The following is a 21,966-nucleotide window of genomic DNA, read 5'->3' as shown; positions in this document are numbered from 1 at the left end:
GCATGTCTGTGTCCCCGGTTTCTGGCACAGGGCCTGACACAGAACAGGTTCCCAATACAGTCTGTAGCATCCATGGAAACGTGCTGGAAATAAACCCTCGCTGAAATCACCACACAAGCAGTCGTGCAGGAGGAGGCAGGCACGTGTGCGGGCGTGTGTGCAGAACAGGGTGGGGATGGAGGAATACGATGGTGTTGCGGGATGCGTAAAGTGGGATGTGCTTTTTGTAAAAAAAGAAATTCAAAACAGACTTCTGGAAGGCCTAAGAGTCTCGCCCGGCAGCATGAAAACAGCCCTCCTGGGCACAGCCCCACCCAGCCTCACGTGGCCACCCTCTTCCTGCAGGACTGGCTCCCCAGTATATATGGATCGGCAGGGCCACCCACCCGGGCACCAGAGGTTGCCTCGCCCAGCCTCTGTGCCTGCCCAGGACTTCTGTGCACAGCACTGCAGCGGGGCCCACAATGCCAGCTGTCCGGCTGCTGCTCCTGGCTTGTCTGCTATGGGGTGAGGGGGCCAGGACAGCCCAGCTGCGCAAGGCCAATGACCGGAGTGGCCGGTGCCAGTACACCTTCAGCGTGGCCAGCCCCAATGAGTCCAGCTGCCCTGAGCAGGGCCAGGCCATGTCAGCCATCCAGGACCTGCAGAGAGACAGCAGCGCCCAGCACTCAGACCTGGAGGACCTCAAGGCCCGGCTGGGCTCCCTGGAGGGCCTGCTCCGAAGGCTGGCCTTGACCCAGGGGGCCGGGCCCGCCGAGACTCTGGAGGGGCCGCAGAGCCGGCTGGGCCCCCTGACCAGAGAGCAGGAGCAGCTGGAAACCCAGGCCAGGGAGCTGGAGACAGCCTACAACAACCTTCTCCGGGACAAGGCGGTGCTGGAGGAAGAGAGGCAGCGCCTCAGGGCAGAGAACGCGAACCTGGCCCAGCGGCTGGAGAGCAGCAGCCAGGAGCTGGAGAGGCTGAGGCGTGGCCAGTGTCCCCCAGCCCGCCGCACCTCTCAGGCTGTGCCACTGGGCCCCAGGGAAGGTAAGGAGGTGACATGACATCGTTGCAGGTGGCCCAGGTGCGCCCTCCTCACCCTCTCCTTCCTCTGGAGACCCCATGCGTGTCAGCCCAGGGCAGAGAAGTGAGGGGCGCAGAGCGATCGCCTTCACATGTTACTGGTAACTTAACTCCTGGTTGTTCCGAATTTTGTGCCTACCCCATGACAAAGTCGTCACAGCCCACAGCAGAATGAGAGCGGCTGGGACCAGGTGACACGCACCTGTTCGTGATCAGGAGAAAGTGCCAACCATCCCTTTTAGAAAACTACCCTTTTGTGAACCTTTGTTCAGAGTCTGATTCCTACCTTTTGGGATGAACATGATCTCTATTTATGAAATGGTAAGAGATTTAGGATATGATGATAGGTGCTAGGTTTTTTTTAATGTTTATTTTTTATTTTTAAATGTCCTTCCTTAGCAAAATAGAGGAGTTAATAACCCTTTGTCAGTTCCCTCAATAGGTTGTTTTAGAAGTTTTCCTGAACTTTGTCCAATCAGAGAACCCCTGCTTTGAAGTCACCAGGCTACTCCTTGGGGTGGCTTTTGCTAACTGAGACACTCCTGTGTCCATCCTGGCCCCCGAAGGGGGTGAGCACATGCTGGGGAGAGGCACACTGTCCCCCACAGTGGGGGAGGAAGGCAGTTCTGTGTCAATGTTTGAGAAATTGTGCCCCCCAAATGTTCACTGTGGGAGACATCGTCCAATCGGGAGGCCGCAAGCAAGCAGAGTTAGTCTGGGCTGTTCAAAGATGTTAACGTCAAGGGTGGAAAAAAGGGGGGGAGAAAGGGGGGCTTGTTCCACATTGAAGGAGACTGGGGAGACCTGGCGACCAAATGCAGTGATGACCGGATTGGCCCGGCGTCTCGGGGAGCGCAGCTACAGGGGGCAGGTTTGGGACCATGGAGGAAACCCTAGCTGCTGCTAGGTTGGTGCTATCCGGTTAATGTTCGGTTTCTCAGGTGAGTCATGGCATTGAGGTTAGGAGGTGTCAGGAGGCCTGCTGTTAGCTTTCAGGTGGTTCAGCAAGGACTGGAAATAGAGAGCGAGAGGGAGACCAGTGAACCGGCTGCGGCAGAGTAGAAACAATTGGTGAATTGAAGTGAACAGGAGTTGTAGACCCTTCTTTCAACTTTTCCATAGATTTAGACATCTTCAAAATAAAATAACAGAAAAAATATTTCCTAAACAGACTGTCTACATGAAAGGCAAGCTCGGCTTAGGAAACAGCAAGAGTCCGTGCCTGGGTGTCACTGTGGGAAGCCACTCAACGTCTGCGTGTTGTTTCTTATCCACAGCATGGCCCCGAACGTTCCCACGGGGAACAATCATCTCTGTGGGGCCCTAATTAAACCGCTGAGCTGGAAAGGGTCCCTCTAACCCCTCTAACCCTTCAGGGCCAGAGTTGGAAGAGATCCAGTTGTATCGTTTACAACGAAGGAAAGTGAGGTGTGCAGCTGCCCAGGGCGCCCCGGTTGCAGAGCTGACCCGGGTAGACCTGCGGCCCGTTGGACGTGAGTCTTGGAGGCCAAATGAAGGAATCGTTCTTCATGGAAGTTTCATGAGGCAGGAATTATTTTAGACAGTTAATCGAAGAAGGTTACATTCTCAACAGAAACGTGTGAGTGTGTACAAATAAGTGTGTGAGTGTGTGTATGTGTGAGAACAGAAGTGATGTCTGTTTTAGGGTGCATGGTCATTAACAAGTCTTCGGGAACGGATGGGATGTGGTCTCCTGTTCTGTATTTTATTTTGCCCTCTGCAGCTGCTCTGGTCCTGAAATGAGGACCACAGCCACTATGATGAACTCCACACGTGGGCTTTCCATGAGCGGGAGGTTCCCTTGGCACAGGCGAGGGGGCCGATGTGGAAACCGAGGCCCCGAGAGGTCACTCAGCAGGCCTGTGGTCACCCAGACAGCTGGTGGCAGAGCCAGGACTAGAATTTGAGCCCTCCACCTGAGTGAGGGTCTGGGACCCTTCAGGACCCTGAGGTGGCCTCTGGTTTATAGAACCATAATGGTAAAAGATAGAAAAGTCCCATGGAAACGTCAGGGAAAGATATGCTTGGAACAAAAGATCTGCTTCAAGGTCCTAGATGTGAGGATGCAGGGGTACCCGGGAGGCTGGGGTTGAAGGGCGGGGTGTCTTATGCAGCAGTGACCATAGCTGAGGTGCGGGGGAGGGGGGCAGGAGCTGAGGCCTCGGGCTGGGGAACAGAGGAGAGGCCTGACAACGTGGACTTTTTCTTACCCCACCTGTAATCCAAATGGTCTCCCCACTTTCTTCGCCACGTAATTGTCAGAGAGACCACAGCCTCTTTAGAATCGCAGGATTTGCTTGCTTACACGTGTATGTATGAGTTGCGGTAATACCCGACTTTGTAATGCCAGTTTTATAGTGACACGTCTGCGAACCTTTTAAGTAAACCCAAAGTGGGAAAACAGAGATGACCAAAAGGTAAAGGAGAGCTGCTTATTTACATCACCAGGGAAGCCCCCTGTCCGGTCACTGTGCCTCTCCACTTTGGACCAGCACTCCCAGGGACACAGCCAGGGTGAGCGCTTGTGGTTTATATGGGGCCACACTCCAGGGAGAAGCGGGGACAGGGGTGAGTGAGACAGAGAAGGGAGGAGAGCTACCAGGGTGGGGGGGTTCTCCAGCTGTCACCTCAGTGGGCAGCAAGGCTCACGGTGCAGAATGCAGCAGAGGAAGGGGACATGCATCAGAACCGATGGCAGAGGGTCACCCCATTGGCTATACACACAGATGTGGGCACCAGGCTGGAGCTTGGGGAACGTCAGAGTAGCTGGGGAGGGGGAGCTGGGGGCAGGTCCCAGCAGGTGACACCTGCTCCAGGCAGGTGGCCACAGCAACAGCTGGGAAAAGATGGGCAGGATGTGCAGGGGGGGACACTGCAGGTGTTCAACACAGGCACTGCGGGTTTAGGCTCCTTGCCTGCAGCCGGCAGCCCCACATGGGGTTCTCATGCAGGTTAAGTCATGGGGTAGGGGGTCGCCAGCACAGAACAGCCTCTCAGAAAATGGCTCATAGCTACAAAGGGTGTCTTTTGCTTGAGCTCCTCCATTGCTTTAAAATATGATTCTGTCACACACACGGATTCTAGAGAACGTGGGTGCTGGAACAGCACCCAGGACCACAGTCTGCCAGCTAACCTTCACTTTCCCAGAGTACTCGGGACAAGCTGCCACCATGTGGGCACCTAATTCTTCTTCACGCTCTGCGTTTATACAACACTCACCTCACTTTTCAGGCAGTGATAGGAAATAACTATAAAAATCATTACAGGGTCACTTCCCTTGTGTATGCAGGGGGTCCTCGGGCTATGACACAGTTCCGTTCCTGAGACAGTGACATAACCCAAATTTTGGTGTAAGTCGAAACACACCCTAGCCTAAGTCACTTACCTATTATCCTAACATAGTTGTAAAATCATAATCTAGAACATAAAAACACAAGTAAGCCACAGAAAAAGGAAAAGGATATAAATATATTGTACTGTAGTAATAGAAAAAAATGAGTAAGTTGAAATACTCATATCTCAATTTTTAAAAGTTTTTATAGGAGTGAGCATTGTAAACTCGAAAGGTTGTATGTTGAGACTATTGTAACCCGAGGACACCCCTTGTATATACAGGCAGGTTGATATAAATTCTGTTTCTGGGGTAAGCTCTCTAGAAAGTTTCTATAAAGCAGAGGTATGGGAGATGGGGGAGAATATGCAGAAGATTGTCAGAATTTTGTAATAGACACGAACAAAGCCCTAAAAATGTTTAATAGTCTGATACAATATAGTCCTTAATATTTTTAATAACTTCTTCCCCCCCCACACACACACATACACATTCCAAATAAGTTATGATTTTGAAACATTCCCAAGAAACGTTTATTTTGACACATTTATATCAAGGACCATTTTATTTATATTTTGAGTTAAGTAGACCAAGGCTCAGAGAGGTTACATAATGGGCCCAAGGTCACACAGCAGGCCCATGGCAGGACTGAGCTAGAAAGCTACAACTTCAAGCCCAGTCCAGGTTCCTTTGCCCAACTGCTTCCCTGCCTTTGGGCCTTTGGACCTTGAGGATTTGCCCCCTCTCCCCCAAGCCTTGGTGCTCAGGCCAGCCAGACGGCTCAGCTCTGGGAATCTGGCCGCTCGCTCGCTGCCAGGTGTTGTGGCTGACACGACCCAGAAGGAGCCAACGGGCGCACAGTGCAGCCAGCCACCTGCCCGCAGAGAGCTGGCCTGCAGTCATCCTGGAGGCTGCTCCCTGCAGGAGGTTTCACTGCAGTTCTTGTTTACTTCAAAGGCACATAAGGTGTGGCTCCCTTAAAGTGTGGTAGAAAGAGGAGGGTGTGAGGGAGGGAGGGGCGGGGGACAGAGAGAGAGGGAGGGAGAGATGGAGAGATGGAGGGGGAAAGAGACAGCAATATCTTTAAGGTTCTGTGTAGCCTCAGGTACCATTCTGGGTCCACATAGCAGGTTAGGTTGGGGACGTTGAATGTAATGAATTATTAACAATGATAAAAGAGTAATGAGATGTAAGTGAACTCCACTTGGCATCTCGGGCTGAGGAAGGACACCTTGAAGGGGGTGGGACCTGAGTAGGATGGTGGGTTCAGCCCATCAGATAGTAGAGAAGGTGGCCAGAGCCGGTCCAGAGCTGCAAAGGCCACCTCCCAGTGGCAGGTGAAGAGACCAGCCACCTGTTGAGTGGGGGAGGCAGTGGTGTCAGGGACAAGCAGCAGGAGCCGTGCCGAGCCAGGAGGGTACCCAGGCAGGGACTCTGGGTTCCCTGTCGAGAGGGCTGTCAAAAGGCTGTGGCCAGGCAAGACTTACTGGGCTCCACCCAGGGTCCTCACACTCAGGAGGCCAACTCAGGCTCTGCAGAAGATGGCAGACCTGCCTCCCCACTGTGTCCCCACAGCGCCCTCTACTGAGAAAGCCTAACATGGCACTCACTGCAAAGGAGAAATGCCTTGCTTTTCCCAGAGCACGTATAGAAGGTGCATTCAGCCCTGAGAGGTAATGTGTTTACAACTGACACACCTCCCCCCACAGGGTGGAACGGTTCACCACAGCTGTGGCCATGGCAGACATGCATTCAAGTCCTAGACCCTCCACTTAACCAGTTGTGTGACCTTGAGCAAGTTGCTTAACCCCTCTGAGCCTCAGCTTACACATTTGCAAAATGAAGAGAAGGATGTTCACTTTCAGGATTGTTGTGTGGAATAGAGGTCACAAGAGCAAGCACCTAGCCTCATACCTGGCTCCCAGGAGGCGCTCAGCAGCAATTAAATTAGGCGCGAAATACAATCTGAAAGCACTTTTCTATCTCTGTATTCCTCTAAAACTTGTGAAGACACTAGGTGGAATAATTTATGTGAAACTGCTTTGAAATGTGGAAAGGTGATTAACAAATACCTATCATCTCTTTTTATAAAGAAGCCGCATGTCCGTATTTAGTGCTAGTATTTTAGCTATCTCCAAGGAAGTCGCCTGTGGAAATGCCTATTTCTGGGGGTGGGGGGTGATTTCCCCCCACTTTATTTCCTCTGTGTCTAAAGAGGACATTTATTTTCTCAAGTTTCTTCTCACTAATTTGTAGGTGTATGTCTCTGCTTTTCTCTTAGTAGGTCACTCAGTTATAGGACAATCCTTGCCGCTTTCACGGACCGAGGCTTCCCTCAGTTGGCTCTGCATTTTGGCATACCTGCTCGCCAGCCCACTCTAGACTGGGGGACATCCCCAGGCAGTCACACTCCCATGGAGGCCAGTGGAACAGTGGCCACAGCCAAAGACAGGGGTGGGAGCACTGCAGATCTTGAAAGGGAAGGGATGAAGTGGTCCAGCTGCTCGCCCACCCCCAAATGCCACCCCCAGCACCACGTGCTTTATCCACTGCACCACCACAGGTCAGGTCACAAACTTACCTTTTAAAGCAGCTAAGCCTGCTTCTTTTTTTTTTTTTTTTTTTTAGAGAGAGAGACAGAGAGGGAGAGAGAGAGAGAGACAGAGAGAGAGAAGGGGGGAGGAGCTGGAAGCATCAACTCCCATATGTGCCCTGACCAGGCAAGCCCAGGGTTTCGAACCAGCGACCTCAGCATTTCCAGGTCGACGCTCCATCCACTGCGCCACCACAGGTCAGGCTAAGCCTGCTTCTTGTGGCTACTGCTTTCTCCTTGTACTCAACGACCCCCGGATGACCATAACCCAAAGCCAAAGCAGCGACATGTGGCACAGCATGGTGACAGTGTCCAACCACGTCACCACACCTCTTCTCTTCTCGTGGCTCTAACCCTCCCTTAAGTCCCTGTAAGAATCCTGCACTCTGTTTCTTGTCCAAAGCTTGTCTCAGACAAAGATCTGACAGAATGTTTCAACTGAGCATGTAAAGCTTAATGTGTTTATTATTATAAGAACATTTGCCTTACAGCAAAATAAAAATAAAAGCCCCAAATCATTCAGGAAACTGTCATTGAATTCCAGGTGCCCCAGAAAAAGCTGAGGAGACCTTCCTAATTATCCCTGAATCATATATCATCCCTACTCAGAAATCAGACCTTCAAGTGGGAGTTATTTTAATGGTGTGCAAGCTGCCCTGATCTTATTTTGAATACCCTATTCTATGCCTACCTAGCACATTGCTATGCAATTTATTATTTGTGAGCTTTTCATTATGGGATTTTTCCAACATGCACTGAAGTGGAGAGAATGCCTGGCACCCCAGTGGACCCACCTCCCATCTCTGACAGCCGTCAGCCAAGTCCAGTGTTGTTTTATCTCCCCCCACCACCCATTCACTGTCTCCAAACAAATCTCAAACTTCATCATCTCTTCGGAAGCCTATTGGAATGCCATCCTCAACCTAGCTGTTGGGCCAGCCCTCCTCACGGTACAATATTGTCTCTTTCTTTTATTACAGATCCTGGATGGACTCTGGAGAACACGGGCTTCCAGGAACTGAAGTCCGAGTTAACTGAGGTGACTGCTTCCCGAATTTTGCAGGAGAGTGTGCCTGGCAACCCTGGGAGCGAAGAGGGGGACACTGGTATGGAGTTAGACGTGTTTTCTTTTGTGCCCATGGGGTCTTGAGCTGCATCTGGTCCTGTGTCTGCGGCCTCTCCAGGGTCAGCAGCAGGACAGCGGCCTGTCCCCAGGAAAGCCCTGTGTCTCGTGACCCACACCTGGGATAGCACGCTGGGCTGGGATGGACTGCACTGGGGAAGATAAGAGATGTGTCTGTCTCACCCATGTGATTGTCACATTGCCTTGATTACACCTGAACAATGACATTTTTCAGCGGCCCCCTCCAATCTTCACTTTAGGGCCAGGTAGACCCCATGCGCCCTCTGAGCACACAGGCTGTTACTAATGGCATCTTTTTTGAACTTTGGGTACTTAGGAAGAATATAGTTGTCCCCTCTAAGGTCTCCTGAGGGTGTGATGTTATGACATAGGCTGTGGTTTTCAGAAATCATGACTCTCACTGTTATCGACAGTTATTGCTAGCCGGGGGAGGGGGCATTTGGAAATAGTCATAGTAGGACTCCCTGAGGTCTGAGCACCTTCTCGAGGAAATTTTCACCTGCTATAAGGAAATTCTGTGAAAGTGAAGAAATCTGTTGTGACTCTGCTAAAGCTAAATTGTTTGCTTTTTTAAAAAAAAACTCACCTTTTTCTTACATGTTTAAAATTATATTCAGGTTTTATTGTATTACAATAATGCCTGAGCCTGACCAGGTGGTGGCGCAGTGGACATAGCATTGGACTGGGATGCGGAGGACCCAGGTTCGAAACCCTGAGGTCTCTGGCTTGAGCCCAAGGTCACTCAGTCTGCTTTAGCCCCCCAGTCAATGCACATATGAGAAAGCAATCAATGAACAACTAAGGTGCCTCAATGAGGAATTGATACTTCTCATCTCTTTCTCTTCCTGTCTGTCCCTATCTGTCCCTCTCTGTCTCTGTCACCCCCCCCCAAAAAAAAATGATGCCTGAGACATGGTTCAATTAGGGCTTGAAACACTGTTTTATAGAGATTGTTATAATGACTTAATTTTTGTCTAATTATTTTTTTAAATAATGAGATAAATTATATATGAAAGTTATAAAGAATACTATCATGAACATGCAGGAGACCCCAGCCAATGTAAGTCGAATATCTATCAAGGGTCAATTACGATCACACATATGATCACCTAACATTTGTTGGCCATTTACTCTAACCAAGCACTTAACATATCTTATTACACTGCATACTTACAACAGCCCTACTATCCTACCCCAAACACTGATTATCCTCCTTACAAATAAGATAACTGAGGTTCAGAGAGCAAAGTGACTTATTGAAAGTCACACAGGCAGCAGCAGATGGCAAAGCCAGGATTTAAACCCAGACAGTCCATCTCTGGGTCCCTGGCTCCTGCCAGCTCCACATCGTGGAGAGACAGCGCGTGAGTGATTTTGTTGGGTGTGTTTTTCCCTCCCCAGGGTGTGGAGAACTCACGTGGGTGGGAGAGCCCATCACTCTGAGAACAGCTGAGACCATCACGGGCAAGTACGGCGTGTGGATGCGAGACCCCAAGCCTGTCTACCCCTACACCCGGGAGACCACGTGGAGGGTGGACACGGTGGGCACGGCCGTCCGCCAGGTGTTTGAGTACAGCCTCCTCAGCCAGTTCACCCAGGGCTACCCGTCCAAGGTCCACGTGCTGCCCCGGCCGCTGGAAAGCACAGGTGCCGTGGTCTACGGGGGGAGCCTCTACTTCCAGGGGGCCGAGTCCAGAACGCTGATCCGGTATGAGCTGAGCTCCGAGACAGTGAAGGCCGAGAAGGAGCTCCCCGGAGCGGGCTACCACGGACAGTTCCCGTACTCCTGGGGTGGCTACACCGACATCGACCTGGCAGTGGACGAGGCTGGCCTCTGGGTCATCTACAGCACCGAGGAGGCCAAGGGGGCCATTGTCCTCTCCAGGCTGCACCCGGAGAGTCTGGAGCGTGAACAAACCTGGGAGACGAACATTCGGAAGCAGTCGGTGGCCAACGCCTTTGTCATCTGTGGCACCCTGTACACCGTCAGCAGCTACTCGTCGCCCGAGGCCACGGTCAACTTCGCGTACGACACGGGCACGGGCAGCAGCAAGGCCCTGGCCATCCCGTTCAAGAACCGGTACAAGTACAGCAGCATGATCGACTACAACCCGCTGGAGAAGAAGCTCTTTGCCTGGGACAACTTCAACATGGTCACCTACGACATCAGGCTCTCCAAGATGTGACAGAGCCACGCTGTCAGAAACGGCAGGAGGAGGGGACATCCGGGGCTCCCGAGGGGACAGCCGGGCAGCCAGACAGAGCCCACACAGCTTTCCTCTGCGTCCCAAGCTTGCGCTTGCTACTCCAGGGGGGCGTGTGTCATCACGTGTCTGACTCTGTAGGGATGGCAGCCTGGGCCTGTAGTTTCACAATAGATATGCTTTTCTTTGGTCAGCTTTTCAAGCGCTGTCTAGCCAAAATAGAGTAAGTTTTCTGGCAATTTGGGGCAAAAGCTCTAATGTGTAGTCGTTTCTTCATGAAAACCACAGGGCTTTTCATAAATGGCTTTCACTGGCTGGAAAGGATAAGATGTTTGGTGGAGGAGGGGGCAACAGGCTGGCGGGCAGGGGCAGGCATGTGCCTGCTGCGCGGTTAGCTCCAGCCGCAGGGAGCAGCAGCCCTTCTGCCGGGAGAGGAAAGGCCCTGCAGCCAGCTCTGAACTCACGTAAGAGGCACTGACTCTAGTGGCTTCTCACGCTTCCTGTCGAGTCGGGTGGGTATTCCACCTTTGCCCGTGCAATAAAATGATTGTGCACACCATTCTCCTTGGAGAGTGTGGGATATTTTACATAAGGGAAGAGTGCAGATTCCAACCATCCAAGAATTCCTTTGCGTTGGGAGCAGTGATGGCAGGGTGCTCCAGGTGTGTGGTGTCTAGTGTGGTGTGTGTGTGAGAGAGAGAGAGAGACACCTGGCACACAGTGGAACGCACAGCTTCCCAGCCCCATCTCCCAGTGCTCTGGGTCCTTCTGGAACCAGCCTCTCCCCTCTCCTGAGCCCACATCCTCTTCTCTATCACTCTACACTGGTTCTTACTTGCTGTCATGGGCATGGATTTCATAAACCACAACCTCAGGGGAGCAAACCTCACAGCATGATTTTGCAATAACTGAACTTAATTTCTAGCTGGAGGCTCATATGCAATCAGACCGAATGGCCAGAGTGCTTTCTCTTATCCATTCAGCTTGAACTCTTTTCCAGTAGCTTTTTCAGTCCATTCAGAGTTCTCCTCTTCCCTGTCCTCTCCCACGTGGCCTCTGTGGTTGAGCTAAGCGAAGTTGGGTGGGGGGAGATCCAGGCAGCGTTACCCATCATGCCTGGCTTCAGTCATCAGCGCAGGCCCTGGCATTGGCTGCTGGCACCCGCACCTTCATGTCCTGTTCCAACTGTGGTGTCCTCCCCAGTCTGACGGCCAGCCCACCAGGCGTGCGGCTCTTTCCTCGACTGTTCTGTGTCCCACCAGGGATGCAGGGACCTTTCAGGAGCTCACCTGCGCCACAGGAAATCCAGGTGCTCAGGCCCTCTCTCCCTGATACCTCCCAGGCACCTTCTGTCTTTCTGCTGCTGCAGGCTTACTTCCCTGGGGACTCTGTCACCAATAAGTGCTTTCCCCAGAACCAGTAAACATCACCTCCGCTTTCTCGTGCTCCATACTTTCTGGCACACAGGGGCCTGTCAGGAACTCTCTGGAATCTAAGCTCTTTCTTTTTTTCTGGAGTTGCCTTTCTCCAGCCTCACCACTCCCCAACCCCCTGCCCCTGCTCGAGCTGCTCCTTGTCCACACCCCCCGTGGTCTTTCTCCTGGATTACTCCAACCGCCTGCCCACCCTCTGGCTTCTGCTCCCCCGGGGAAGCCAGAGTGACCCCCTGACACACAAGCCAGACCACGCCTCTCCTTCTCTGCAAACCCTCCACCGCATTCCATCTCGTCCACGTGAATCTGCCTCCTCCCCCCACCACTGTGACGTGTCTTCTCCCAGTGTCCCGCGATTCTTTGCACTCCAGCCAACCCTGCAGACCTCCTACGGTCCTTGGGACAACCAGGCACGCTTCAGTCTTCCGGGCTGTGCACTGACTCATCCTTCTGTCCCTGACATCATCTCTGTTCCCAAGTCCTTCCTCATGCGTCAACGTCCTAAGGGGCCAGACCCAGACCACACTATTTAAAAATCACAACTGAATTGTTGCTTCCTCTACCTACCACGACTGACCTTCTTCTCCCTTATTATTTTTGTATTTTTCCAAAGGGAGAAGTGGGGGGGCGGTAGACAGATTTCCCCATGTACCTAGCCGGGATCTACCCGGCATGCCCACCAGGGGGCGATGCTCCACCCATCTGGGTCGTTGCTTTGTTGCAACCAGAGCCATTCTAGCACCTGAAGCTGAGGCCATGGAGCCATCGTCAGAACCTGGGCCAACTTTGCTCCAATGGAGCCTTGGCTGTGGGAGGGGAAGAGTGAGACAGAGAAGGAGAGGGAGAAGGGTGGAGAAGCAGATGAGTGCTTCTCCTGTGTGCCCTGACCGGGAATCAAACCTGGGACTTCTACAAGCCAGACGCTGAGCCAGCTGGCCAGGTCTTCCTTGTCTTTTATTTTAAAACTTCTTTTCCTTCTATTATCTCCTAACATATAATTCACTGTTTCCACTGTGTACACGTTCCCACATTGAAATGTAAACTCCTGAGGTCAGGTATGGATTGTTCTGTACAGTGATACGTCCCTGGAACCATGCTCACACAGTAGGTCCTGAAGAATAGTTATTGAACAAATGAGCGGGGAAGAAAACAACCATCCTGAAACTTGCTCAGAAACAGCGGGAGATAAAGCTATATACCACAACAGTTCATCTGTTTGTCCTGCTCACCCTTCCCGCTCCCAGGGTCTGTCCTTCCCTGGCTGTGTCACCTTGGACAAGTCACTCAGCCTCTGTCCCAGCTGGCTCTCTAGTAGTGCTTTCTGTAATGAGAGTCACGTTTTATTATATTGGCACCCTCCGACATGGGAGCCACGAGCCACGAGTCACTGCTGGGCACTTGACATATGGCTAGTGTGACTGAGGAACTGAGTTTCCTATTTTATTTTATTTTAAATGAAACTTAAATGATCACCTGTGGCTAACTGGCTACACCATTGGACAATGCAAGCTGTTCCTTCCTGTGACTGAGATGACGTCATGTGAATGTCGGATGCTCAGCTGGCAATGTCAGAGGCCCCACATGCACCGCCCCTCCCCCCGTGACCCATGTTGCTGCAGCAGACCACGGGGAAGCACCTGCCTTCCATACCAACACTAAGGCCACCAGCTGTGCAGGTCAGAGCACCTGAGCGCATTTAAGGGCAGGCCGGACAAGAGAACCCTTTCGAAGACTCTCTTTAGAAGCAAATGGAACAAAAGGTGTCAACTGAGGACATTTCCCACATATGAATTTGAATGGTCACATTTTGACCCTTCTGAACTGTTCAGAGGGCCCTGGGAGTCCCAAGAGGTGCTTTGGGGATCTGTGGGAGCCCCGAGTTCGGGGTCTGAGCCATCTATTTCTCCCCAGCGTGGTCTCTGCAGTCAGCTGTCATTCGGGTGACAGTTCTCTCCTTACGCAGTCTGAACTTGGCTTAACTCCCCTCGACGCGAACGTTAGAAATACTGTCCACAAAGGTGAAAGGCCACCCGCCTAGCCCCAGCACGGGAGACGGGGAGCCACTCGGTTAGGCTGTAACAGGACACGAAACTGTCAGGTCTCGGGCTGAGTTCTGAAAACCCCCAATACCTCCGGGTTCTCCAGAGCTCAGAGCTTCGTGGTCACAGAAGCCTGGGCTTCTCATCATCTGCATCTAGTAATAAATGTGGAGGCCTGACTAGTATCTTTTTTTTTTTTTTTAATTCAAACTCAGCTGACTACCCTATGTGTTCTATAGTGGGCCAGAAATTAAAGATAAATACATACACACATCAGAAACTGGACTCGAAGGACCAGAGATGACGCCAAGGGCATTTGTGAGGTTAACGGTGGGCAGCAGGGGGTGAGGAGAAGAAAAACAGAAAAGCAAGAACAAAGGTCTTTCCAAAACGGTCTTCAAAAACGGACAACCCAAGGGCTTCCCAGAAACTGTTTTCTGGAGTTTTACTGCCAAGTTCATCTCAAAGTGACTGACACTTGTGTGCCTTAGGAGACACTAGGGTCCTCAGCTGGAGAGGGAGGCGGGGCTGGGGGGACTGGGGGGTCGGCCACCCCAAAGGGAGAGACTTGATCCAAATCCAAATGGGACAGCATCTCCCTGGCTTCGTCAGGTCTCCCGGGAAACGTCTCTTCTCTGGGAGAAAAGGCACCATGAATGCAATGTAAACAATGACAGGATTTTTAAAAAGAAGACAAAGAGAACCGTCCAGACCCCCACCACTGAAGAGGACCATTTCCCATCTGGGAGGACACCCTTTCCGACCTGTCTACAGATGCTGAGAGCACGGTCCTCTTGTGGAAACGTGCTCTGACACTTCCTGTGAGTCAGCGCTTCTCAGAGGGAGCGTGGCTGTCTCAGGGTCGGTGGGACAGATGGCCCTGGGGTCCACCCCTACCAGCCAGCGCCCCAGGGCCCAGCCACCCAGGGCAGACTCAGTCCCAGGGTTTCACTGACATTTCAGCTTTTCTCAGCCCCTCCAGCCCTACAGGCACTACACCTGTCCTATCTGCCTGGCCTCCCCACCCCAATCCTACCTCCAAGGAAGGAGGAGTAGCCCGTCAAGTGCTAGACACAGATTTAAACAGCTCTCCCCCGCCCAGCCGGCCACCTGCTATGTTCCAGGGACATGAACTAGAAATGAACACCAGGCTGGTTCTCAGCCACATCTCACAAGAAGCTCTTCAGCCCAGGAAGCTGAGACCAAGAGCCATTTACTCTGGTCCGTGGCCAGGAAAAGGCAGAAGAACTAGAATGCAGACTCAAACCTCCCGACCACAAGCTCAGTGCCGGAGCTGCTGATGCCCAGCATTGCTCAGGGACTGTGGGGTGATGGGGGGGGGGTCATGTGTGAGCTAGGAGAGGCCCCGGAATTGGGGAGCCTCTCCTTCCTTGCGTGGATGTTACAGTGACCACAGTCCCTGGAGACAACCTGAGCCACCGGTGTTAAACTTGCCACATACCCTGATCAGTAAAGGTTTCCAACAACCCAAGTCCATGTTAACTAAGAAATTGTATGTCATCCATCAGTTCACTAATATCTCCAGTAAACTCGAAGTTCAAGAAGCATTGTGAACAACACAGAGGCCCATATTTTCAAAGTCAACACTTTTTACATTTTTTTCTCTCACTTACAAGGTTTTTAATAAAGTCATTATTTTTAAGCATATACTGAACCTGACGATTCAGAAGGGTCCGCCCTGTGAATTTTTGTCCTTTACTCGTATCTGCCTTCTTAATATTATTTCAACCCTGGTTTCTTGGCAGAAATTCGTTAGGCCACTTGGACCTTCGTTAGGACTAGATGATATCACCCGTAAATCCATGTGACCGCCACGGGTAACCTGCAGGCACTTGCTGTGAGTCAAGAAGCCCCACCTACCTCCTCCAGCCCCTGTCCTCCCATCGGGGAAGTCTAGTCTCTGCTTCCACACGGGACCTTGTGATGAACATGAGTTTCCATAGAGCTCCGTTTTAACATTAGTGGGAGTCCTGTGTTCTTTATACGCCTTTATACTCGGATGTCTTCTGACCAGACAGAGGAGGACCTCCTCAGTGACCAACACAGGTTCACCAGGTTAGGAAATGACAATACGGCTACCAGTTCAATGGGCACGGCAGAGAAACAACTGATTTTTACTAGAGGCACATCCCATATAGGGCACAGGTGTACTTTGGCCAAATATATTTTCGTTGCTGTTGTTGTTTATCTAAAATTCAACTTTAGCCAGTGTCTTAGCTGCCCCCCCCCCTTCAGCAGCAGGCACACCACCCTCCTTTTTGGGCCAGAGAGCTGTGAGGTATCTTCTTTCTCAGAGCCCCAGGAGCACAGTTCTGGACATCAGGCTTGTGGCGGGACGAAACAGTCCTTGCCTGCAAGGAGCTTACCACCTCGCTGGGAATGGGGGTGAGCATCAGGGAGTCTGTGCTGTCCCCAGCTTGCCTAAGTCATGCCTTTTTATACTAAGAGAGTACACCATAACTCCCATCTGATTATCAAAGTAATCCCCCCCACCCCAATTAAGAGCCATAGATCTGAAATTCATCCCAGCAGCAGTATTGTCACTGCTGGAGGGACCACGTGTGAAAGGATGGTTTCCCCATAGTGGGTGACAAAGCAGTTTCTCATTCACAAAATCTGCTTCCTCGCTGCCAGAGGCAAATATATACATTTGCATATATTTACATTTGAAGCAGCGTCTCCCGCAGCTTCAGGCACACACACCCCCGCCCCCCCCCCCCCCCACCACACACTCCAGCTCTGAGTACCTGGTAGTCATGGTGAGCCTGCGTCTGGTCACCTCCGAGGCCAAGTCCCTGTAGGGGAGACTGAGGCCGTTGTCCGTGGGGCTCTTCTGAGCCATGGCCTTGCGCTCAGAGGCCTCAAGGAAGTGAGATTCAGTCCACCTGGGAACCTAAAAACACCAGCAACACAGGCGTCAGGGGGCAGAGGTCAGCGCCCCGGGTCCCTCTGGGGCAAGGCTTGCAGAGGCCTTCCTTGCCTCCTGGTCCTTTCTGCAGGCCACCCCCGTCCCCGGGGGAGGCGTGAGGTCCTCCCACCACAGAGGTAGGACAGGCATTCTTACCCAATCCTGCAATGAGGAAACTGAGGATGGCTCATCGTTACCCCAGGTGACAGCTGGGACAATGGAGACCCAGAGAGGTGAACTGACTCTCCCCCAGGTAGCACAGCCAGCTGGGCCCTGTCTGGCGCCGCTTCCACTCCAACGGTGGCTGCTGCCAGGAAGCCCATCACCTCACGGGTCTGGCAAGCATCCCCAACACCTGCCGAGCTTTCTTCCCACAGCACTTACCTTCTAAAGGACAGGATGGGGACAGGGACAAAGCTGGGGCTCAGGCCAGGCTACTTGCTCAGATGAGCACCTGCCTGACGCCCAAGGCTCGATATTGGTGATAGTAGTCACCGCGGCCAGCCATCGAGGGCCAGCCACGAGGGCTGTCCTTTCACATGACCTTATTTCATAACCACAGTCACTCTGCAAGGTAAGTATTAAGGTCCCCATTGCCCGGAGGGGAAAACGGAGCAGCAGAGACATCCAGTAGCCCCCCCAGGGCCATGGAGCTAATACCTGAACCCAGATGTGATCAGAATGTGCTCTTCCCACCACAGAGTTAAACAACCCTCACGTACTGCCCTGGTGCCAAGCCATTGCCCAAGGAACCGGAGATGAGTGCCCACCCCTGGCCACCCCATCACACTCATGTGATGTCCTGTGCTCACCAGCCCGGTGTCTGGCTGGAAGGGCTTGTTCTTGGCAAACCCCGCTGACTTACCTTTTGGTGCCAGGGCAGCTCAAGTCTAGAACCCCTTCCACACCTCAACTCATGGTTTTGCAAAGCAATGCCCTTACGACAGACCCCGTCCCCACATTTCAGTTACTCCCCCTCCTTAGAGAAGGGACAGGCTGAACCCACCGCCCGCTGCCTCCCCTCCTGGCTTTTATCCTGGTGGAGTCTCTCTCTCTCTCTCTCTCTCTCTCTCTCTCTCTCTCTCTCAGGAACTTGAGTTAAAAGCATTCATTTGCTCCCTTAATAGGTAGCAGCTGACACAAATTATCCCCCCAGCAGGGATCTTGATGAGAGAAACCCGCAACAATGTGGAGGGGAAGGTGGTGTTTGTTCTGCAGTGTGGAGCTGGGGGAAGACATTGTGCCACCCGGCCAAGGTGGAAGCACCAACTTCCAGGTGGGTGAACAGGAGTTGACTGACGGCTGGACTTCCACATTGGAGCTGAGTGATCTTGGGGTGGTCATTTAACATTTTGAACCTCAGTTTGCTTATCTGTAAAGAAGAGTAATATTCTCTTTCTCCTAGGGCAGTTGTATTTGCAAAAACCCCTTACGGGTTGTTTTTTGTTTGTTTGTTTGCATTTTAAATGTTTTGTATGTGCATTTAGCTCAGGCAGGAACATGAAATATGTGTGTAGGCAGGCATGTGTCCACGTATTGCCCCTCACAGAACACCATAAAAGTAAGCCTTTTCCTCAAAAACCCAATTCTCTACTTTTTGAAAGCAGGCACCCAATGTTTCCCTTCCCCCAGCTCAGGGCTTGGGAGCCCAGCAATTATTTAAATGCAATCAGAACCTGCAAGGTTGTGATTCTCACCTGTTTCCTTTCGTCAGAACATCGCCAAAGCCTTTTAACTGTGGAGGGTTTTCAAAGTATAAGCAGATCTCTGGATGGTGTTTGAACACGTCAGAAGCCATGATTGGATGTCAACTTCAGAAGGGACGTGGTGACAGTACTGACTTCTCAGCGTGGACTATTTTGCGTTGGTTATTTTGTATTGGTCCGGTGGCTTTGGAGAAACAATTCTGGGCTTTAGAGAGGAGCCCTGGGGAAATGTGTTGTAGCCCAGACACGTCTGTCTGAAATGTTCAACAAAATGCAGTCCAGGAAAAACCATTGCCTCCTACTCTAGCCACATTTTATGATGGTCCACACGTATCTGAAACACTCCTGAATCCTGACATCCCCACGTGAAGTTTCCGGTTCAGGTATGTAGGGAGTTTGACAGGAGAGTCTGTATCATATATACACACATATATGCACACAGACCATGAAACCACTAAAGGAGGAATCTGCTACTTTGAGGCGATACGTGATAAAACTAGGATTCAAGACATGTCCGTAAGTTTAACGACAAATTATTCCATTCACAGAATATATGCAGGTAAAATAAAATGAAAATACATATTCTTTAGAGACAAGAAATATACAACTACTAGCTATTATTATTAAATTTAAAACAAGGAGGCACAAAACCGTCTCTGTGAGCCCTCATATGGAAGGTAGACAGAGGGCATCTGAAGTGACAGGGTTGGGTTCCTTGTAAGGACAGTAATGGCAATAAAGGGACAGGGAGCCTCTTGGAAGAACAGTGCAGGTTCTTCCCTCATGGGAAGATTGAACTGGACAGCCTAAGGCACCTGTAGGGACTATGCCTCCTGCTACCCCTATGTCAGCAAGTTTACGGCTCTTGCGTTCTACTGTGGATGGAAGTCAGTCTCCATCTCTGCAAAATTTATAAGCTTGATATAATTTTTAAAGACACATCGACACACAGCTGAGATAATAGAAGAATCAGCAGTGACACGGGATGAGTTGTCCCTGGAGTGTATGCTCAGCTCCCTGCCCCACTGGGGTCTTGCTCCTTGGCTTGGCTGAGTGCCAATCTAAGCTATATTCCCCCCTCAGCCTATCAACATCTGTCCCTGTGCAGCTGTTAGGTGGCCAGAGGAAAACACCCAGTTTGATGACCAGTCTCACTTTCAATTCATGACTGCATTGAGCTCTACCCTTCAAGTCACATGCAGAACCCAGGTGCTTCTCATCACCTTCACTGTTAGCACTCCCTCATCTTTGGCATGAAGGATTGCAAAGCCTCCTCCTGCTAGGCTTTCATTCTATTTCATTCATTCATTCATTCATTCATTCATTTTTTGTATTTTTCCGAAGTTAGAAGCAGAGAGGCAGTCAGACAGACTCCCACATGTGCCCAACTGGGATCAACCTGGCATCCCCACCAGGGGGCGATACTCTGTTCATCTGGGGCGTTGCTCCATTGTGGCCGGAACCGTTCTAGCACCTGAGGCAAAGGCCATGGAGCCATCCTCAGTGCCCGGGTCAACTTTGCTCCAATGGAGCCTTGGCTGCAGGAGGGGAAGAGAGAGACAGAGAGGAAGGAGAGGAGGAAGGGTGGAGAAACAGATGGGCGCCTCTCCTGTGTGCCCTGGCTGGGAATCGAACCTGGGACATCCACACACAGGGCCAATGCTCTCTACCTCTGAGCCAACTGACCAGGGCTAATTCTATTTAAAAAAATAAAAAGATTTTATTGATTTTAGACAGAAGGGGGGGTGAGCAGGAAGCATCAACTCATAGTAGTAGTTTCTCATCTGTGCCTTGACTGGGCATAGTAGTAGTTTCTCATCTGTGCCTTGACCGGGCAAGCTCAGGGTCTTGAACTGTGACCTCAGCATTCCTGGTCGACAATTTATCCACTGCGCCACCACTGGCCAGGCTAGGCTTTCATTCCTGTATCTCCTCCAGTCTGTTCTCAATACCCAGCCAGGGCAATCATTTCATTATTTATAAGTCATGTCACACTACTCCTCTGCTTCAAACTTGCCTACGGCTTTACATTTCAGAGTAAACGCTGAAACCCTTAGAATGGCCTTCAAAAGCCAACCTGGCCTGACCTGTGGTGGCGCAGTGGATAAAGCGTCGACCTGGAAATGCTGAGGTCGCCGGTTCGAAACCCTGGGCTTGCCTGGTCAAGGTACATATGGGAGTTGATGCTTCCAGCTCCTCCCCCCTTCTCTCTCTCTGTCTCTCCTCTCTCTCTCTCTCTCTCTGTCTTTCCCTCTCCTCTCTAAAATGAATAAATAAAAAAAATGTTAAAAAAAAAAAAAAGCTAACCTGCTTCCTTCCTCACCCCCTCAATTTTTCTGAGCTCAACAGTGTCCACTCCCTTTTCCTCACATGCACCAAACGATCTGGCCTCCCTGCGGTTCCTTGAACCTCCAGGGACACTCTAGCCTGGCACATCTGCAAAGCTTGTTTCCTCTCCAACTTCAAGTATTGTCTCATGTCGCCCACAAGTGATGCCTTCGAGTCCCCCGTTCACAGGCAGAGAAGAGCTGCGTGTGCTGCTGTATCTCCACACCTGCTGCGTTGTAGCAGACACTGTGGATCGCCACCTACGTCCGTTTTCAGCCCCTCGGAGGCCCTGGTTAGCCGGCTGTGATGACCGAGTCTCTCCCCGGGCACTGCTTTCAGCTGGACGTGTGACTCAGCCAAGTTCATGGCTCTCCCTTAGAGACAAAGGCTGGCCGTTAGCCAGTGATGGACCATGCGAACAACTCTGAAGGCCCGTCCCCGCTCGCTCGGGCTGCCTGTAGAACCGACCGAGGGTCTCCGTGGTACCTGAGCCCAAGTTCAGCTCCTCCCTCTGCCCACCCTGCTTGCTGCACCCCCCAGTGAACTTCCTGCACATACGCCTTCATTCTGGTGTCTTCCAGGAAACTCAACCTAACGCAGTTGGTACCAGTAGTGCTTTTAGGAAGTGCCAGAGATTTTGGATTACCGGGCAGAGAACTCGCCAACTGGCGGCAAGTGGAACATGAAGAGCCCTCAACGATCTGTTCTAGCTGGTTGTTACTATTTCTATTGGCGGTGAGTTGTGACGGGATTCTGTTGGAAATGAACTGGCAAGTTGAACATCTCAAGCTTTTGAGAGGTTCTGAGGAAGCTGTGTGGCAAGGACTATGCCTCTGGCTGAAGGCTACTGATGAGTCTGAGAAGGGGTCCTTCATCAGCAATGACAGGTGAAGCACTCACCACATGGAAGACTCTACTTTAGCAGATGTCTCAAAGAAATGGCACAGACTTCATCAGAAGATCGGATGGAAAATAAACGTACACCTAAAATCACACAACTGAGGAATCCACAGGTTTTTTTTTTTGTTTTGTTTTGTTTTTTTTTCTTTTTATAATAGCAGGAACTGTGTCGGAATCCACAGGTTTTGATTTACCCCTTTGACCGGCCACCCATCCAAAAGAAGTTGAATGCTTTCACTTAAGAATTCAAGCGCCCTGGCCGGTTGGCTCAGTGGT

General features: G+C 51.4%; 2 protein-coding genes across 2 annotated transcripts; one reads left to right on the top strand and one right to left on the bottom strand.

Moving 5' to 3' along the window:
* Positions 1-408: 408 nt before the first annotated feature.
* MYOC (myocilin) lies at positions 409-10,902 on the top strand. The gene is made up of 3 exons (XM_066255110.1): positions 409-1,026; positions 7,988-8,113; positions 9,553-10,902. Exons 1-3 carry the CDS (start codon positions 465-467, stop codon positions 10,335-10,337), a joined length of 1,473 nt encoding a protein of 490 aa, XP_066111207.1. The 5' UTR covers positions 409-464; the 3' UTR covers positions 10,338-10,902.
* Positions 10,903-14,314: 3,412 nt separating this feature from the next.
* On the bottom strand, positions 14,315-16,690 carry MYOCOS (myocilin opposite strand). The gene is made up of 2 exons (XM_066255558.1): positions 16,596-16,690; positions 14,315-14,462 (listed from the first exon to the last, which is right to left on the bottom strand). The coding sequence occupies exons 1-2, from the start codon at positions 16,688-16,690 to the stop codon at positions 14,315-14,317; spliced, it is 243 nt and encodes an 80-aa protein (XP_066111655.1).
* Positions 16,691-21,966: the final 5,276 nt, after the last annotated feature.

The sequence above is a fragment of the Saccopteryx bilineata genome, chromosome 2 (genome assembly GCF_036850765.1).
Source record: "Saccopteryx bilineata isolate mSacBil1 chromosome 2, mSacBil1_pri_phased_curated, whole genome shotgun sequence".
NCBI classification, from domain to species: domain Eukaryota; kingdom Metazoa; phylum Chordata; class Mammalia; order Chiroptera; family Emballonuridae; genus Saccopteryx; species Saccopteryx bilineata.
The sequence above is the reverse complement of the archived record's forward strand: the minus strand, read 5'-3'. Positions and strand labels throughout refer to the sequence as shown.

Bases quoted from the DNA above. Each gene is read 5' to 3' on its own strand.
- MYOCOS (XM_066255558.1), bottom strand. From the start codon at position 16,690: ATGGCTCAGAAGAGCCCCACGGACAACGGCCTCAGTCTCCCCTACAGG. The intron at 14,463-16,595 runs GTACTCAGAGCT...CTTTTCTCCCAG, and splicing joins AGGCTCACCATGACTACCAG to AGAAGAGACGTTTCCCGGGA.
- MYOC (XM_066255110.1), top strand. From the start codon at position 465: ATGCCAGCTGTCCGGCTGCTGCTCCTGGCTTGTCTGCTATGGGGTGAG. The intron at 1,027-7,987 runs GTAAGGAGGTGA...CTTTTATTACAG, and splicing joins GCCACTGGGCCCCAGGGAAG to ATCCTGGATGGACTCTGGAG. The intron at 8,114-9,552 runs GTATGGAGTTAG...TTCCCTCCCCAG, and splicing joins GAGCGAAGAGGGGGACACTG to GGTGTGGAGAACTCACGTGG.